Raw genomic sequence first — 17,688 nt, 5'->3', positions numbered from 1 at the left:
TGAAACATATCACCTTCTACCTGGTCCTAGACAGAGGTGCAGAATAGGTGTCTATGAACATCATAAACTATCCCTTAAATTCAAAATCAGTTGATGATGCACTGAACTTTTGACTTCGGCTTCAACTGGTTAGTTTGAACGAAATTCGAAGCAGAAGTTGTAAGCAGAACAATTTTGTGAGGGTCCCCAACCATTGAATGATATAGGTAAGACAAATTTCATATTCAAGGTTCCAGCGAGGAAAAATATTCTACATTAGTGTTTCATAAAAGTGATTTTGTACAGAAAACAAAGAAATGTATTTCACGGAAATGTTTGAGACACTTGCCATCACTATTTTAAGTTAATGGGCCAATACTAAAATGGATATTAAATTGTAACCAAACCACCAAAAACTAACCTATCATCTTTAACACTGCCTATTTCCCCGAAAATGAAGGCAAGCTATCAAACACAATCCAATTGTAATCAGGTTCGAAGGCCATCATTGTTTGGACATAATAAGGTGATTGCTCGAGAGTTAAATATTAGAAACAAAAACATACATGATAATAAAGAAGTAACCTTGTGTTATCTGAAGATGAAGGCTATTCAATTTGGAAGCTGAGATTTGTAGATATCATAGCAAGAGCTTGTTGATGGAGTAAAGGGGAACAATCTGAGGGCGAATGAGTACGGAATTGGACGAATCAGATACTCATCGTGTACACACGGGGTCCAACTATTATCTCCCCCAATACCCATGTGTTTGTGGTCAAGATGCACCTGTAATACAGAAAATACAGTTAACAAAACCATCAGGGATATAAGAACAATGGCGAGTAGTTGATTGATCCTGAGCAGAGAACGGATATTTGGCCATTGCTTATGGGTATCAATCAAATGCTAGCTAATGTGTGTTTCAACCTAGGGCTAGCATAGTGCCAGGACTAGACAAGCATTCCCAAGACTTGGACCCAAAACCCAACTCTAAGGTACTGTGTTTTTTTCCTATCGTCTGAAGAGTCAAACTTATCTGAATCTGACTCACTTGGATCTGGCTTGTTTCAACCAGGAGCACAATAGTTATTTCAGAAAATGGTCTCTTTCTCCATACTTGTTCTATGTCTGATTCAAATGGACCTAAAATCATCTTCTCTCAGACATCTAGACAAGTCAGAAATCCATATCAAGAAAAGCAAGCCATCTAAAATGTGACTCTAAGTAAATTCAAATCTCGTTTCCAATTTCATATCTGAATTCGACAATAAAACAAACGTCAAGCATGTTCAGGGCAATCATGTCCAAGACCTAGATTGGTTGAATTTGAAATCATATGCCCAAAGCTCACCAGAAGAAATCTTTGCTCAACCAATGACTTCAATTCCTAGACAGGGGCATACCTCAGTATATCATGGGACCCACAAGATCCCTATACATTTCATGACTAAGCTGTTTCTGTTATTGTTTTTGTGTTTTGAATTTTTAATAGAAAAGGAAAGAAGAGCTTACTTCTATAGTTTCTCCTTTGACAAGCTCTTCGTTATGTGTGGCTCTGTCAAGCTCCGTAGTGCTGTAATAACTAGCATTTAGTTGCATAGGAGGAGAAGTCCCGTAGGTGGAAGCGAAAATGCCAAAACCATCCTTGTTTTGAAGTGCCATCCATCTAACATCTGCTCTTCCACCAGATTCTACAGGAAAAATGTAAGGCACATGCATATCACCCACATTCTGCTCATATTCCCCAACATGGGCAGCCACTTTTCTATCTGGATAACATTCAAATGGTCCTCTTCCATACCACTTGATCCGGTCTAGAGATTTTTCCACCTGAAATTCAACTCCAATTCGTGGCAAAGGTGGGAGATCGGCGCTTGGGTGTACATTACATTCTACAATCACATCTCCTGAACCATGTATTGTATATATCATGTAAACTTTGAAAAGAACGTTAGATCCTTGACCGGAGATAGTGTTCGGTTCATCTCTTGGTGTACCAATGTAAACAACAGAAATTGTTACAGTATGAGCTGTCTTATTCTGTATGGAGCAGCTCTCAGTGTGAAATGAGAGTTTATCAAGAAGGGCGGCCTTCCACTTGGAGGCATAGCTATTTTCTTCTCCACCTTTGTCGTTGTCTGTAATTGCTCTATAAAAGCAAGGGAATATTCCTTTACCCATCAATGGAACTCCTTCAACCTGACATTTCCACGAAATACTTAGAAACAAATAAATAAAAATCCACTATGTATGAAAGATGCCAATACAGTGCAAGAAAGGGGGCAAACACAAGAAAGGCTATATTTGGTCTTTTCTTTTGAAGGACAAGTCAACCACTGTCCCTAATGGGGGGGGGGGGGGGGGGGGGGGGGGGGTGTAAAAGTCGAGACTACCTTCCAACTCTCAATAGTTCCCGTTTGTGCATTCAATTTTATCTCCCAAGCACCCTGCTTACAGACCACGATAGTATCACCAAGACATTCGCCAACAATAGCACTCTCTGTTGGTTTAATTTCCTGGAAAGCAAACTTTTGCTTAGTTCTTATTACATGATATCCAGAAATAAAATAAATTAGACGTTGTTCAGATTTGAAAAAAGTGCATACATGAGGTGCAGACAGTCTTTTCGCAGGCAACTGGACTTGTGTGGAAGCCAGAATATGACCCGAGTCAGTCCAGCGAGTGGAATTCAAAACTTTTGTTGTGATTGTTAGAAACACTTCTGTTGCAGATGATGACGACCACAAAGGACACCAAGGAGAAGATTCAAATTCTATTTCGAAACTATTTTGTGGTTCTATGACTGGAAGAGATAGTAACCCTGAACCGAGAATGCATCCATCACCATGAAGTATCCAGCTAAACTCCAACCCTTTTGTCGTGTCGAAAAAGTTGTCGTTTTTAATCTGTTAAGCATTAAAGTAGTTATACACCTCTGTATGTTTAAATTCGCTAACCAATGTAGTAAAAGGAACTACCTCGAGATCACTCAGAAGAAAAAAAAAAGGAAATTAAAAGGAAGAAACGGTACCGACCTTGAGTTCGCTATCATCGGATAAGACCTTTATTGGCTGATGAACATATTTAACTTCTGAAAGAAAGGAAAATACTGACAGAGTGAGTAACACGAGACAAACTTATCGAAGAAGTCTAATTCTATTTCAAATATGAAAGTACAATTATGTAGTAGTTACCATTGATTGCGGGATGAGGAGTTCTATCTGGCCAAGTAAGACCATTTAAACAGAAATTCAAATCATTGGGGGTGTCCCCAAAGTCACCCCCATATGCCCAGTGTTTAATACCATCTGAACCTTCCTTCAGTAGTCCCTACAAAAAAAAATTCCAAGGTTAATTACTTAATATACATAACGATTTAGCTCTGAAACGAAGCGAACCTAGTAACCTATATTTTTCCCTAACAAGATTTAAAAATTGTACATCTAATAAACATAAATGCGACCAATAGTTTAAAAGATGCAATGACATTCGAACGTGTTTTTTGCACCTCATACTAGAGAAAAATTTTGGCTCGTGCATAGAAACTGCTCACTGGGGGAGCTAATCTCTAGCCAAGCAATAGAAAATCTTTCGCATCATGTACACTAAAGGAACTGAGATGTTTTATACACCTGATCAACCCAATCCCAGATAAAGCCTCCTTGAAGACCAAATGTACTATCAATTGCTTCCCAATATTTATGAATATTTCCGTTGCTATTCCCCATTGCATGAGAATACCTGCAAAAAATTGCAAGTTATAACCATCAGTACAAAAAGAAATATGACGAGAACAGGCCCACATAAACAAGCATATCTCTCATAATCAAGAATGTAACATCGAGGGTCTCTCCACTGGTAGCCAATTGGTTTTGGGTTGGTAACATGGTGTAGCGCACATGATAGGCCCAACGGCCACACATGCTCCACCTCACCTAACAAAAAGAGCCGTGTTAGGCTGAAAGAATGCCGCACGTGGAGGGGCACGTGAGGACCCCACATGGACAAAAGGATCTCCCATTATCAATAATATAATATCTAGGTTCTACTCATTGTCAATTGGTATTGAGTTGGATGTGCAGAAACTCAACAAAATTGGATGCAAATATGCAATACAACCTATTTACGAGTACTTCAATGTCAACATGAAAATAGAAAAAGAATGTATGAAGTTGAGTTAAAACTATCACTATATAGAAATACACTAAAACGTTACACGAAGAAGAAAGAGACTTAGAAAGTGTTTGTGCATGGCAAGATGAAGGTACAAATAAGACATACTCGCACAAAATTAGCGGTCTAGTTTCAGTTGGATCCTTGGCAATCTTAACTATGTCCCAGACACGCATATACATAGGACAAATTATATCAGTCGATGAAGTTCTTGATCGACCTCCTTCATAGTGCACAAACCTCGAAGGATCCCTTCCTCGAATCCAACCTGAAGTTAAAAAAACTTGTAAGTAACAACAAAATAGCATATGAGCATTGCTGAAGAAAGTCATAAACAAGAAGTTTACCAGCTGAAGCAGCATGATTAGGTCCATAACCAGCCTCGTTTCCCAATGACCAAGCTATAATGCATGCATGATTTTTATCTCTCTCTACCATTCCTATTACACGGTCCATCATAGCAGAAGCCCATGTTGGTTCTAATGCAGGATGCTTTAGATGTCCAGAATAATCAAAACCATGCGTCTCAATATTGGCTTCGTCTATCATATAGAACCCAAATAAATCACACAATTCATACCATCGTGGATGTTGGGGATAATGGCTGTTTCTCACAGCATTAATATTGTGTTGCTTCATTACAATCAAATCCTACGAGCAAAGAACATAATCTCAAGACGAGGTAACGCAGAACTATTTCAGAAAACCACAAACATTTGTTGCTTAAACAAAGAATATTTGTTTCAAAAGTAACAGGCTTGAATGATCACCTTAACGATACACGACTCAATAGTCGTCTTTCCTAGACGTGGATGATGTTCATGTCTGTTGACACCCCGTATGGTTACTGGACGCCCATTAACCAATAGCTGTTTTGTTGCTTTTGATATTTCTCGTATGCCTACTTGGCAAGATTCGCAGTCTACTTGGTGTCCAGATGCATCTTTGAGGATGATAACAAGAGTGTAAAGGTTTGGCTGTTCATGGACACAAAACACACAAACAATTAGAAGAAAGAGAATCAATTGTAAGCTGGAGAAAAGATAATGAAGTTCACAAAAAGTTAGGGGCACTTCATTGGATTAAAATCCCAGAAAACCTCACAAGAAACATCAATAAATTTATTATAAATAAGTATCAATCACTAACAAAGAGAATCAATTACAAAGGAGTACACAGCTATCACATAAAGTAGACAAACATTTTCTGCGATTGAGAATATCAATATAATTAGTTGATCAGGTAAGAAAAGCTCAGACTCCTTAAAATCTACCAACCACTTCAAGAGATGAAGTATGATGCTGTACCTGTTCAGCTGACCAAAGCTTGGGTGATTCCAGTTTTCCGCCAAGTACATATCCATGAAAACCAAGACAGGGACCACGGACTTGCTGAAGTTTCAAGTGCGCAACATCAGAGGATAACAAATCGACATTCCCGTCACACTCATACCATCTCCCAGTGTCATAAATCACAGCGTCTATGGAGAAGTTGGTAAGCAAGTCACCGCAGTCTGTGTCCTTCGAGGGTTCAATTTTCACGTTAACCTGCCCAATTTTTGCATACATTGTAAATGTTCTCCAAAACTGAATGGTCAAATAAACTCAATAGAAGAAATTACAAAAATAATTACATATTTTCAAACTTTAAGAAATAGTATTAACAGTATTTTTCCAGTTCGAATTTCCAACACCATATGATTACACCTCGTAAGTGCCTTGGTCACTTTGTAATGTACACGGCAAATGTATTAGAAGAACGAGTTGAAATCTGGGGAAGATATTGCTTGGTATCATAAAGAGTTCCAATTTACAGTATGTTCTTTATATGTGGGTTAGAGGGTTACCACTTACTAATGTCAATATCAAGGTATATAACAACTTTAAGTTTGAAACATGCCGACCATGCAAAAAGTCTCACGGGGTAACCTCATAAAGCATAATTTGATGACACTGACTTTGGGATGAATATGGTATTTCTGCATTTAAAGTGATGCGCCTTTAGTTACTGTGTACTTGTTTGACACATTAGTATCGCCAAAAAGAATGTTAAGATAACTAGAAGAAGTCCTCACCATTGGAACAAGACATGTATGGAAGAAACTTAAGGAAGAAAAGTGCAAATTAGAGACAAAGAAACTAATGAGTTAATTGGATATTTTCCGCAAACACATTTAATTTATTCTTCAAATGAATCCAATGAAATGAGGAATGACAACAAAGCTCCAGCTATGAACTTAGATAAATAGCACCATACCTTGGACTTGAATCTTGATGTCAAAGAAATACATGTTGTCAAAATACATTTTCGGACTTATTTTACCCTACCTGTACATCTGCAAATGAAAAATCCTCCGTCAAGCTTGAGTTGAAAAAGTAATCTGCAATGAATACCTACAGAACCAATCATGTCTCCATTAAAGATAGCGTAATACAAAAATATCTTCTACAGGTATGTTTGTATAGGTTTCCTTCCATATATTTCAAGAAATAATACACAGAAGGAAAAATGGCCAAAACTCCTAGGACAAGTTATCCTTTGTGAAAAAAGATTCATCAATTACTTTAGGCTGCAGCTCTCTATGTGAGGTTTTGGGAAGTTTGCACAGGGAGCCCAAGCCTAAAATATTAACATATCCTCTTAACCAAGACCACCAGGGAATTGGTTCTGCGTCGAACATTGGAAATAAATTGTGTTTTCAATAGAAACCATGTACAGTTGTAATTTAAATTACTGCAAGTCTAAATTAGTTTTTTTTTGGAAACGAAGGTTTTATTTTTTATTTTTTTTGAGAAACAGATTACGATCTACGTTAGTCGTTACAAGGCATTGATACATCATGAAGATGTGATGAGCACGATAACTACCTAATTTAAACCATAATGAAAGAGGCCTATAGCCCGACAACATGATAGAGGCTTAAACCCCGACAAATTATTATATTATTTACTTTATATATTGCCTAAATTACATGGGATAAATCTTGATGGCAAACTGCTTCCACTGAGACTCGATCCCATGACCTCATGGGGTTAAGAGGGGTGTCCAACCGTTGCACCAAAGGGTGGTGGACGGAAACAAAGGTTTTAGATCATGAATGACACCTTACTTCCTGTGGCCGATTTAGTTGCTAAAAATCTAAGGATAATGGTTCTAAAGCAGTCAGAAACTCATGAGGCCATGAGGGGAGTTTTGGTGTTGTAAACATGCTGGCCTGCAAAAGTCTACAATCTCTAAATTTCACATCACTAGGACCTTAGTCCCTAGGGAGAAGATTTATAATACTCCAAGGCTTCTTTTCCTAATCTAAGAGTCTAAGACAAGTAAAGGATTCAAGTTTCTTGTTTACAAGAATTCGTAATCCCTTATGTTTTTCATATACCACTTACCCAAACACAGCACACGTCTTATTTTATTTTTCTTTTTAAAGTTTGAAGTAATCTTTATTGAGAACGAAAAAGAATACAAAGGAATTGGAAAGAGATTGTGAAGAACAGGCTACAACATAACATCCTTCCAATTCAAAATAAAATCCAAGAAAGTTAAACTTTTGGCCCAAGGCAAACTTCTAGACCAATGATATAACAGTCCTAGAACATCCTCTATTTCAATACTGCTGGGCGGGTTACACTCTTTGAAAGTGCAAGAGTTCCTAAACTTACAAATAGACCCCACTATCGCGCTTGGAAACATTCCAAAGATCTCTTTTAGTTCCCCTTTGACCCATTCTGCTCCATTGTTCCAGGATCTTACAAAGAGAGTTTCGAACCATTGGATCCCCGCGTTATTCACGAAAAACGACCAGATCTTGGTTGTCTCTCTGCAGTGAATGAAGAGGTGATCAAACGACTCTTCTTGGTTTTTGCAACAAATGCATCTACTTGGAAGAATCATCCCACGTCTTCTAAGGTTGTTGAGGGTTGGTAATTTCCCCAGTGCAGTAGCCCACACTCCAAGCATACGTCTTATACTCTTATTAGATGCTTGTGAACGGAGATGACATTATTTATTACTTCTCAAATGACATTATAGTATTCTTGTTGAGTAACTCCAATCAAAGAGGAAATAGATGTAATTTTAATGGGCTTATTTCTCGAGCCATCTTGAATGATTTTCCTTGCATGCAGCAAGTTTTATTTCAGAGGAATAATGATCCAGGAAGAGCTTAGGTGAAAGAACGAAGATAAATACTAGATGGAAATCTTTTTTTTTTTTTCATTTCTTCCTTTTCGCTGTTCTATTTTTCTTTTTATTTATTTACTATTAAATATTTGTAAGATTTATTAGGTGAGATTTGCAAGACAAAAACTTGATTATTCAGTTTGGCCATCTAATACAACAAAACTAGCCTGGCAATCATGCACCTTTTCTCCTTCATTCAGTAGAAATTATTGATAATTATTATATGCTTTTTTTTTTTTTTTTTTTTTTTTTGAGAATTCGACTACGATCAACGTTAGTCGTTACAAGGCATTGATGCATCATGGAGATGTAATAAGCACGACAACCGCCTAATTTAAACCGAGAATGAAAGAGGCCTAAAGCCCGACAACAAAGAGGCCTAAAGCCCGACAAATTATTACATTATTTATAGCCTACATTACATAGGATAAATCTTGATGGCAACAACTTCCACCGAGACTCGATCCCACGACCTCATGGTCTTAAGAGGGGTGTCCAACCGTTACACCAAAGGGTGGTGGACATAATTATTATATGCTAACTGAAAGAAAAAGGAAGGAGACCAACCGGTGGCTTAGAAAGAAGAAGCACATCCCTATGAATACCAGACATCCGCCAATGATCTTGATCTTCAAGGTAACAACCATCACTCCACCGCATCACTTGAACAGCAAGCACATTCTCCTTTTCAGAACCAAAAGGATGACAGAACTCACTGATTTCAAACTCCGCAGGAAGTCTACTATCCTGACTGCAATAAATTTATTTGTAATTTATTAAATCATGTCGTCAGAATAATATCAATATGATAAATCAGAACGTATTATTCATATGCGCTTCACATTTTCAAACAAAGAGATAATATTTGTTATTCATACAAACTCAACAAATTCAAAAGAGTCATTAGAAGCTAGAAGCAAGGCTTCTTTCCAGACACCATGTAAAAGGATGACATAGACTACTAGTGAATCAATGTGGCAATGCACCAGTGTCTGGATAGATGTACTTTGTGGAAATATTAAGGTCTAGTACACCGTAAGGGATATCCATATTCGTTGACATTAAGAGAACACATAGCAACCGGCTTTCGCCAAACCTGCCAAGCAAGAACAAAGAGTTTTGGCATTGAAACAGAGTTCATACTTGACATGAGTTTTTTACCAGCTTTGACCAAACCCAGTGCCAAGCATGATTACGAAGTTCAGATCGTTCCTTGTCCAATATACGATCATATGAATATGAAGTCACTTTTGTGTCTTTAGCAACTAAAAATGCTATAAACACTCCTGCCAATTGATTAACTCATAAATGCTGATTTCCAATCGATGCAGACTGCTCTCAGCTGCATATAGTACACGTCACTTTATGTAACTGCAATACCTAGTAAAGTCAGGACTTGCTTCACGTAACCAAACAGTACACAAGCTGAAGGCATAATATGGTAAAAAGATTAATGAACATTTTCAGAATCATCCCCTTTCTCCGAAGACCAGATCTAACTTACGAAATTTAGTAACTGGCCAACCCTAGTTTCTTTTCTTCTATCCCCATCTCTTCCAAATGTACCATATGCAGAGTCATGATACTGCACCTTGATGAGTGGCTTCAAATGGAAACTATTCATGAATATGCCAAAAGGAGACATATGGACTTGTTTGACTAAGAACATTCATCTACTCAACAAAGGTTAAATTAAGAGAATGAAAATAGGTTACATACTTATAAAAGAAAAGGTTACATAATCAGCGTACAACCGAGGTACCGAAACTTAGACTACAGACCTGTATCCAGTAAGAATGCCATTCACCCACACAAAAAAGGCAGAATCAACAGCTTCAAAGTGCAAGAAGATGCGACGACCTGCCAAATGAGAACTGATATAAGAGGATAACGAAAAAAAATATTGAAAGCATAGAGAATTTACATAGAATGGCATAGTTTATGAATTTTATTTTATCTAGCTCCACTTAGACTCATAATACTGAAATAACCAACAAAGAGCAATAGAAAATCTGACACAATAAACACTAGCTTTTAAGCAAAGGATGTTTGCCATTATTCCAGAGAATGACAAGCCACAGAAGGTGCCTTACAAGGTCCAGTTTCTCATAGGACATATCACCAGCAAGAACATATACGCCAACAATAAGTCAGACCATCCTTTCAACCCTCTCATCCCTGCCACCACAACAGACTGTACCTAGGGATTCCAGCCCAGTTTGCCGAGGCAACCGGCCAACTGGCGGAGTACTATGCCTATAAAGAAGAGATGCCAATGATGACAGAAATGGTATTCAATGATGTAGAAGAAGTTTACAAAATCGACAGGTTTTACATGAGTTTCCAAGCAATAATTCAGGGCTCCACGTTTCCATCCTGTTCCTTTTAATGTTTTTAGTGGTTTAGGATATCCACACCAGGTCAGTAAGGAAAACATAAGACTCAACGAACAGAAACTTGGAAGGAAAAAGAGAGACTTACAAGAAGATAATCCATAACGATTACTAATGAATCATTACCTTCCCATTCTTTAGGGATGCTGAAGTACTTTCTGTAACAGCCAGTGGGGTTGTCCTCAGGAACATTTGGTGGATCAAGTGGAAATGGGTAAGTAACATTTGTGTAAATTGGCCGATCAAATCCATGCATTTGCCAATTTGAAGGAACTGTTTCAATAACAAAGAAAGAACCAAATACATGAGTAGCTTCTAGAAAGTATACATGCAACTATAAGAATTTGATACACCAGAACTTAAGCAAAAACGAGAATAAAGGAAAAGAGTACCCAAACCTAAAAATGAGTAAACCCCAAATCTCTGAGGGTCATTGAAAACTTAGGGCTTAGTTATATATGACTACAGACTAAACAAACAACATTTCATGCACACGAGGATGAAGATTTGATATAGATTTTCCAGCAAAAAAAGAGAGATTAAGGGAAGGAACCTGTTAAACCTGTCTCTCTTGATTCACTTTCTTGACTCATTGAGTCATTTCTTTATTACCAAAATTTATGTTAAAAACTATAATGTTAGTTGTGTGTGCCCCCACGTAACTTCCAAATTGAGATATTACATTCTGTACTAAAAGTCTGAAAAAGACTTCAAGGCAGTAACACGATATATGTTAACAGTTTTGCTTAAATTATTAAACAAATGTCCACATGACATCTTAGAAAATATATTTAAACAGAACAGCATTGAGAGGAGAACCCAATTTATGAGTGAACCATCACTACTGTTCTTCTTAAAGGAACACAAATGAACTTATAGCTTCTCATATTTCAAGAATCAATCCACTTCAGAGAGTTCAGGGTGATTATGATTCAGTAGACTGTGGGAGTGCAGATTGCATTCTTAACATCACAACAAAGATTTGTATTCGGTTCAAGTAACCAAATAGCTTCAAAGCACAAAAACATTCCCAAAAGTCTTAACTTCACGAATACAAGCTGGTTATTTTTAAAACGTCAATGCCCCATATGTTTGCCTCTGAACTCAACAGTTTCTCCTTGATGTGATTATTTTTAAAACGGTGAATAAATGATGTTATTGAGAAAGCCAAAAGGTACGAATGATACAAAGTGGTACAGGAGAGCTAAGTTAAAACAGTTTCAAATTGCGAATATAGCCTCCAAACTGTAGATAAAGTTTTTATAAGAAGTATTTACAGCCCAATAGCTCCAGTTGTACAATGTTTTCTTGACTGAGAGTATGATGAAGGAAGAGTCTTCTGTTTCATCCTTAATGTGAAACTTAGGTAACAAAATATTCTAAAACGGCTGCCTCTAGATGTGCAGTTTTCACTTTTCAGGGCCACATATATCAACTACCTCCAAGGCTTAGGGCCTTACTCAAATATATAAATGACAAAGAGACCAACTTTTTCACCAACAGATAGAATTGCCATGCATCATTTTAAGCTCTTAATGTTTCTTGTTTTAGGGGTCTAAGCCCTAACCAACATATTACTTAGAGACTTTGGTCTTTTGATGAGGATCCAAGTTGTAAATCAAATTACAGATAATATTTTCTTCTAAACCGAGCTACCTCAATTCTGTGAAAGTACTTTAAACTCCTATGTAGTTCTAAAACAACTTTCTTAATTTGAGGCTTTCATCGTATCATACACATCAGTAGAAATGTAGAATTGTATCTATTCCAGTCATTACCTTGATTGCTATATTGTACTAAAGCAAGTTTTTTTTCTAGAAGTGAGGACATTTATCTATAAAAAGCTCTTTTTCTTTCATCAGAAAGATTTTGAGTGCATGCTATGGAAACTTGAATACTATCTTCACATGCTAGTCAAAAGTAAATCTTAAAAAGTCTTTGAAATTATAGAACAAAATAAGAGAGCGGGATGTATAAATATTTTTGTCTTTGTTGCTTTCAAATGGCGTCAATTCTGTGATGGAAATGCCAACAACTGGTAGGTAGTTGGTTAGTGCATCTATTCTGCAATGCGGAGGTCTCAGGTTCGATCTAATGCAAGTGCAAATCCAGGAATATTGGACTTGGGTATAAAGAAAGTAGTTTCTGTAGGCTTTAGGCCATTTAATTTCGTCGGGCTTTAGGCCAATAGTAATTCGGCAGTTATCGTGCTTACCACATCGTATCGATGTATTAATGCCTTCGTAATGACCATTGTAGTCAATATTCAAAAAAATAATAATCTGTGATGGAAATTTTACCTGGCAAAGCTTCCCAAGAAGAATCCTTGAAATCACTATCATGAAAGTTCGTAGGAACCTTTGTGGGACTTGAGGCAAGGAAAAACTTCCAATAGCCAGACAAGGACTTAACAAAAGGCAAGCCCCTCACCCAAAAGTTGGCACAATCTAGGGCTTCAGAAACAGCATCATCATTCCAAACAGCTGAATTAGCTACCAGGAAGTTTACTTTGTTGCGATCATACCAATATTTGAGGGATCCTGCCCATATAACAAAGCTTTAGTTCTTAATGGTCCGGTCAACAGAAATTGCAACTAAGAAAGAGTATAAGCACCTGTGGGAATTGATAAAGCATCATAGCTCACCTATAATTAAGCTCCTAGGTAACTTACTATAGGAATAGTTCATAAAATTAACAATAAGCGCGACGGCAAAAGTTTTCAACTCCTTCACGATCTACAAATTTGAATAGTAACAAAATCCCAACTAGCCAGATAATGCCGTCACAATTAATTATGTTTTCTTACAAGAAAATAAGCACGCAAAAGAGGCGCGGCAAAAAGACCAAAATGAATGTCTGATGCCTCAAAGGCGATGACAGAAAAATGCTACAAAGTACAAACAGATCTTCCTGTAACTTTTCAAGTGCACTAAGCACATAACTTAGTGCACTTGCATTTGTTTGATGTGATTTGAGCAGTAAAAATGGCCAAAGCACACCCTGGACTCACTTAGAAGCGAAATGAAACTGAGGGCATTCGCCTTGTGTCGAACACTTCTCTCCATTGAAACAGTATCCGTTCACGTGTTTTGAGGAGAGTCGGTCCGGGAAGATCCTATGACAAGCCACATTAGACCAGGGCTAACATGTCTGTTTTACAATTGTCACCACGATCTCCTCATCATTTCACTCTAACATGAAACATGTTCCCATGTCAATTGGTCCACATATCACATTGCGACAGTTTTTTTAGAAGAATCTCTTACATGTACCGAGTACCAAGTAGGGGCCTTCCCCAAAGGAAAGATCGTATTCATTTACTAAGATACGCTCCGAAACAATACAAGTAAGGAAATAGATTAAATAGTCCACCCAGCTAGCACTAACAGAAGCCAAAACAGTTAAACTAGAGAACAACAACTAAAAACACACATCTATTGCACAAGAGAGATAATAAAGATACAATAAAAATGGGACTAAAAAGGAAGAGTGTTGGGGGATTAGGGTTCACCTTCAACTGTATCATGGCAATGCAATGGAACATGAGCATCTCTCTTTCTCCATTTAATGAAAGATGGATCAGCCCACACTTTATGAGTAGGATCTATTGAACAAACAATTTGCCCAACCAAAGAAGCCATACTTAAAGATGTTAATTTTAAACTTCAGACCTGATTGATCAAGAAGACAAATAAAATTCATGAACATCAATCAAGTAAATGAGAATTTAGTTTGCACAGTTAAAATAAGTCTTGATTAATTGAACTAAATTTTTACATTACTTGATTATGATGATGATTACTATCTTAAGGTGGATAAGGGGTTTTATGTCCTGAATTTGGATGGGAATTTAAGATTGGGTCTGCGAGTGAGATTGGAATTGGATCTGAAACTAGGGTTTGGACGAATGAAGGAAGATAGTGTCTGATTCCTTCAACAGCATACCTGTAAGCGCGCCTGGATAATCTCGGAGTGGAGCAGAGAGTTATTAGTTTCCTCTGCATCAACGTTCTTTTTTTAGTAGAGTTGGACACCTGTATTCTCGGGCCTCATTTTGCCAAATGTAGTGGCAGGGAACAACAAACTTTGGGCAGAAATCCTATCTCGTTTCCTTTCACTGGAGCTATAGTGATATATGAATTTGGCGGAATTTGGCAACCAGTGCGTGGACAACCAATTCTTTTATGTGGACAACTATTTTATGCGGACAACTAAGAAAATTAAAAATTTATACGTACAACAATTTTTAAGAGGATAACAATTTATTATTTTTCACTTAAGTCTTTCAAGAATTAGAACTTTTAATTTAACTTCTCTCTTTTTTTCCCATAAACCCTAAACATTAATCTTCTACTACTTCTTCATCACCAACAAATTTCTAGAGAGAGAAAAAATTTAGAGAGACATTGTTGATGAATCTATTGAGGGTTTTGATAATTGGTTTTTCTAACACCCTAAATTTGATAACGAAGTAATTACCAATAATCTGAAAAAGTTTTTCATGGATATTTTAACTGAAGTTTTTTAGAGAGAGAGGGTGATTTTTTTTCTAGAGAGAGAAAGTTGAAGAAAAAAAGGATGTGTGCAATCTTCTAAGCCTTACAAATAGACGAAACCAAAGAAATTTAATCATGTTGATTTAAGGATATGTTAGAATCTTCAAAGCCTTACAAATAGATGAAACCAAAGAAGTTTAATCACTTTTTTCTCTTTTTCTCCTGTCATCTTTTTTAGGGCTTTGGTTTTCTGGCTTTGGTTTTATTGGAGACAGAGTCAAGGAAGAAGACTTGGTGTTTTAGTATAACCTAGACTCAATCAAGCATGCAAAAGAAGAGATGGGGAAGAACTATTTTTATAGGTCTTTAGACTTTAATGGCTTTTCAAGGGATTCTTTGTTTTTGGGTTTTTCTTCTAGAGAGAGAAAAAGAAAAGGATGAAGAACGAAGTTGATAAGCTTCGGCAAGCTTCCTTGTTCGGATATATATATATAGAGAGAAAGTTGGTGAAGGAGACACTCTTTGTTTATCTCTCTTCATTTTTTCTAGGGTTTCTAATTTTAACTAGTCCTCAGATTAAGTTGTGTTAGTATTGAGTTCTTATTGGAGTTGTCCCCCTATTAAGTTAAAGTCAATTAAGTCAAACATAATTGACTCGCGATGGACCCAAAAATAGTTGTCCGTATAAGAAAATTGGTTGTCCGCGTATTGACCACCATGAATTTTTTTGGCCAGCGCTTTGTGGAAAGCAAAATAGTTTTCGGGGTGTCAAGACTTGGTCAAAAATTGGTCAATATTGTTTGACAATTTTATTTTGTAAGTTGTTAGAAGGAAAAATAAAAAAAACCCCACCTCACCTCCCTCTCTTTCCACCTCATCTTCTCTCTCCCTTCTCCGATTAGGTCGCCGACTGAAAAAAAATTCCGGCCGGCAACCATGAAAAAAAAAAATTCACTCACTCTCTCTCTCTGGAAACTCCGGCGAAGGGAACCCTTCGCCGGAGTTTCTAGAGAGAGGGACCGAGTGATTTTTTTTTCATGGTCGCCGGCGGGCGACCTAGTCGGAGAAGAAAGAGGTGAGGTGGAGAGAGAGAGAGGTGAGGTGGAGGGAGGTGAGGTGAGGTGGAGGGTTTTTTTTATTTTGAACCATATTTCCCATAAAATATGTTTCCCCGGAAACTTTTCAAAATTTTGCATATTCCTTTCAAAACACCCCGGAAACTATTTAGCTTTCCCCAAAGCGCTGACCATTTTCTTTTTTTTTGGAAGTTAACTTCATTAATAGGCCAAAACGGCTAATGAAAGTACAAGGAAGTTAAGGACTAAACGAACAACTCCGTTAAAACCCGGAGTAAACACAAAACCAACATCAAGAGGATAGGTAAGAGGCAGCCACGTCATGCGCAAGCCTGTTAGCTTCTCTCGGGATATAGTTGACTGTCCAGGATTGGAATATCGCCAGCTGTTGAAGAACTTCATGACCGTTGATCTGATCCGCCACAGAATGTTATCCCCATCGTCCATCACTGCTTTAACAACTAGGGTCGAGTCTCCTTCTATATATACTTTAGAAAACCCTAGAGTTGCCGCTCTATTACATGAAAACATGAGAGCTTCTGCCTCACTTTGTAGAGCAGACCTAGGGTTTACTTTGGCTCCATCTTGATGAAGAACCTCACATTGTTCATTTCTAATCACCATACCCACCGAAGCCTATTGTTGTGCGTAAGCTCCATCAAACGTTACTTTAACCATATCTTCAGGTGGTTGGATCCACAGATCTGTGCTCCTATCTGTTGACTCTTGAGTGATCTCCAGTTGCATGACTTTCTTTCGAGCTTGGAGGATGATATTACTGATTCTCGGTCTGGTCTGATTGAATCTGTTATTATTTATCTCTTTCCAAAAAAACCAAAGTAAGTATGTAAAGTAAACCACAAGTTCCTGATTAGTTTTTCTTTGAGTAATTAGTTTCTTTACTAACTCTTCTGGATCTGTTTCTTTTCTACATATGTGAAACTCCTGAGCCTTCTTTCACAGTTCTTTGAATATCACACAGTCACTGAATAAATGCCTTGTCGTTTCTGCTTCCTGAAGACACAGTCCACACAATGTGAAAATATGGATTTTCCCCTTAGCTATGTTTGATAACACAAGTAAGCCATCATTCAATAATTTCCATATGAATAGAAGTACATTAGGCTCAATATAACTCATGATCCAGAATTTTGACCAAGAAAAGTCCATGGATACCCTAGGGTTTCTGTGTGAGGGAGGAATCTCTTTAACATAAGATTTTGCCTTAAAATCACCATTGACTGTTGGAAGCCACATAAGTCTATCTAAAATTATAGTATTAGATAATGGTATTGTTGTATAGCTTGAACAGTACCTGAGCTAAAGTATTGATTATGATATCCATTTTCCAGCCTCTATTCTCCTGATTTATTAGTTCTGAGACCCAA

The 17,688-nt window shown here is 37.3% G+C and overlaps 1 protein-coding gene across 4 annotated transcripts; it reads right to left on the bottom strand.

Moving 5' to 3' along the window:
* Positions 1-275: 275 nt before the first annotated feature.
* LOC147566910 (glycoside hydrolase family 2 protein) lies at positions 276-16,576 on the bottom strand. Of its 4 annotated transcripts, none has more exons than XM_086653484.1 (19): positions 16,472-16,576; positions 14,674-14,851; positions 14,240-14,399; positions 13,028-13,267; positions 10,854-11,000; positions 10,116-10,194; positions 8,902-9,085; positions 6,480-6,545; positions 5,460-5,699; positions 4,923-5,129; positions 4,500-4,803; positions 4,261-4,420; positions 3,612-3,720; positions 3,174-3,309; positions 3,015-3,070; positions 2,586-2,885; positions 2,373-2,495; positions 1,492-2,178; positions 276-765 (listed from the first exon to the last, which is right to left on the bottom strand). In XM_086653484.1, the coding sequence occupies exons 3-19, from the start codon at positions 14,367-14,369 to the stop codon at positions 592-594; spliced, it is 3,342 nt and encodes a 1,113-aa protein (XP_086509610.1). In that variant the 5' UTR covers positions 14,370-14,399; positions 14,674-14,851; positions 16,472-16,576; the 3' UTR covers positions 276-591. The 4 variants fall into 4 exon arrangements, with proteins under 4 accessions (XP_086509610.1, XP_086509612.1, XP_086509609.1 ...); XM_086653486.1 differs by having other exon boundaries at positions 14,511-14,851; positions 16,472-16,511; XM_086653483.1 differs by lacking the exon at positions 16,472-16,576 and having other exon boundaries at positions 14,674-15,459.
* Positions 16,577-17,688: the final 1,112 nt, after the last annotated feature.

This window comes from Eschscholzia californica, unplaced genomic scaffold (assembly GCF_041429995.1).
Source record: "Eschscholzia californica isolate CP2 unplaced genomic scaffold, dmEscCali1.0.p SCAF_1, whole genome shotgun sequence".
NCBI lineage: Eukaryota > Viridiplantae > Streptophyta > Magnoliopsida > Ranunculales > Papaveraceae > Eschscholzia > Eschscholzia californica.
This window is presented reverse-complemented; position numbering and strand designations above follow the sequence as displayed.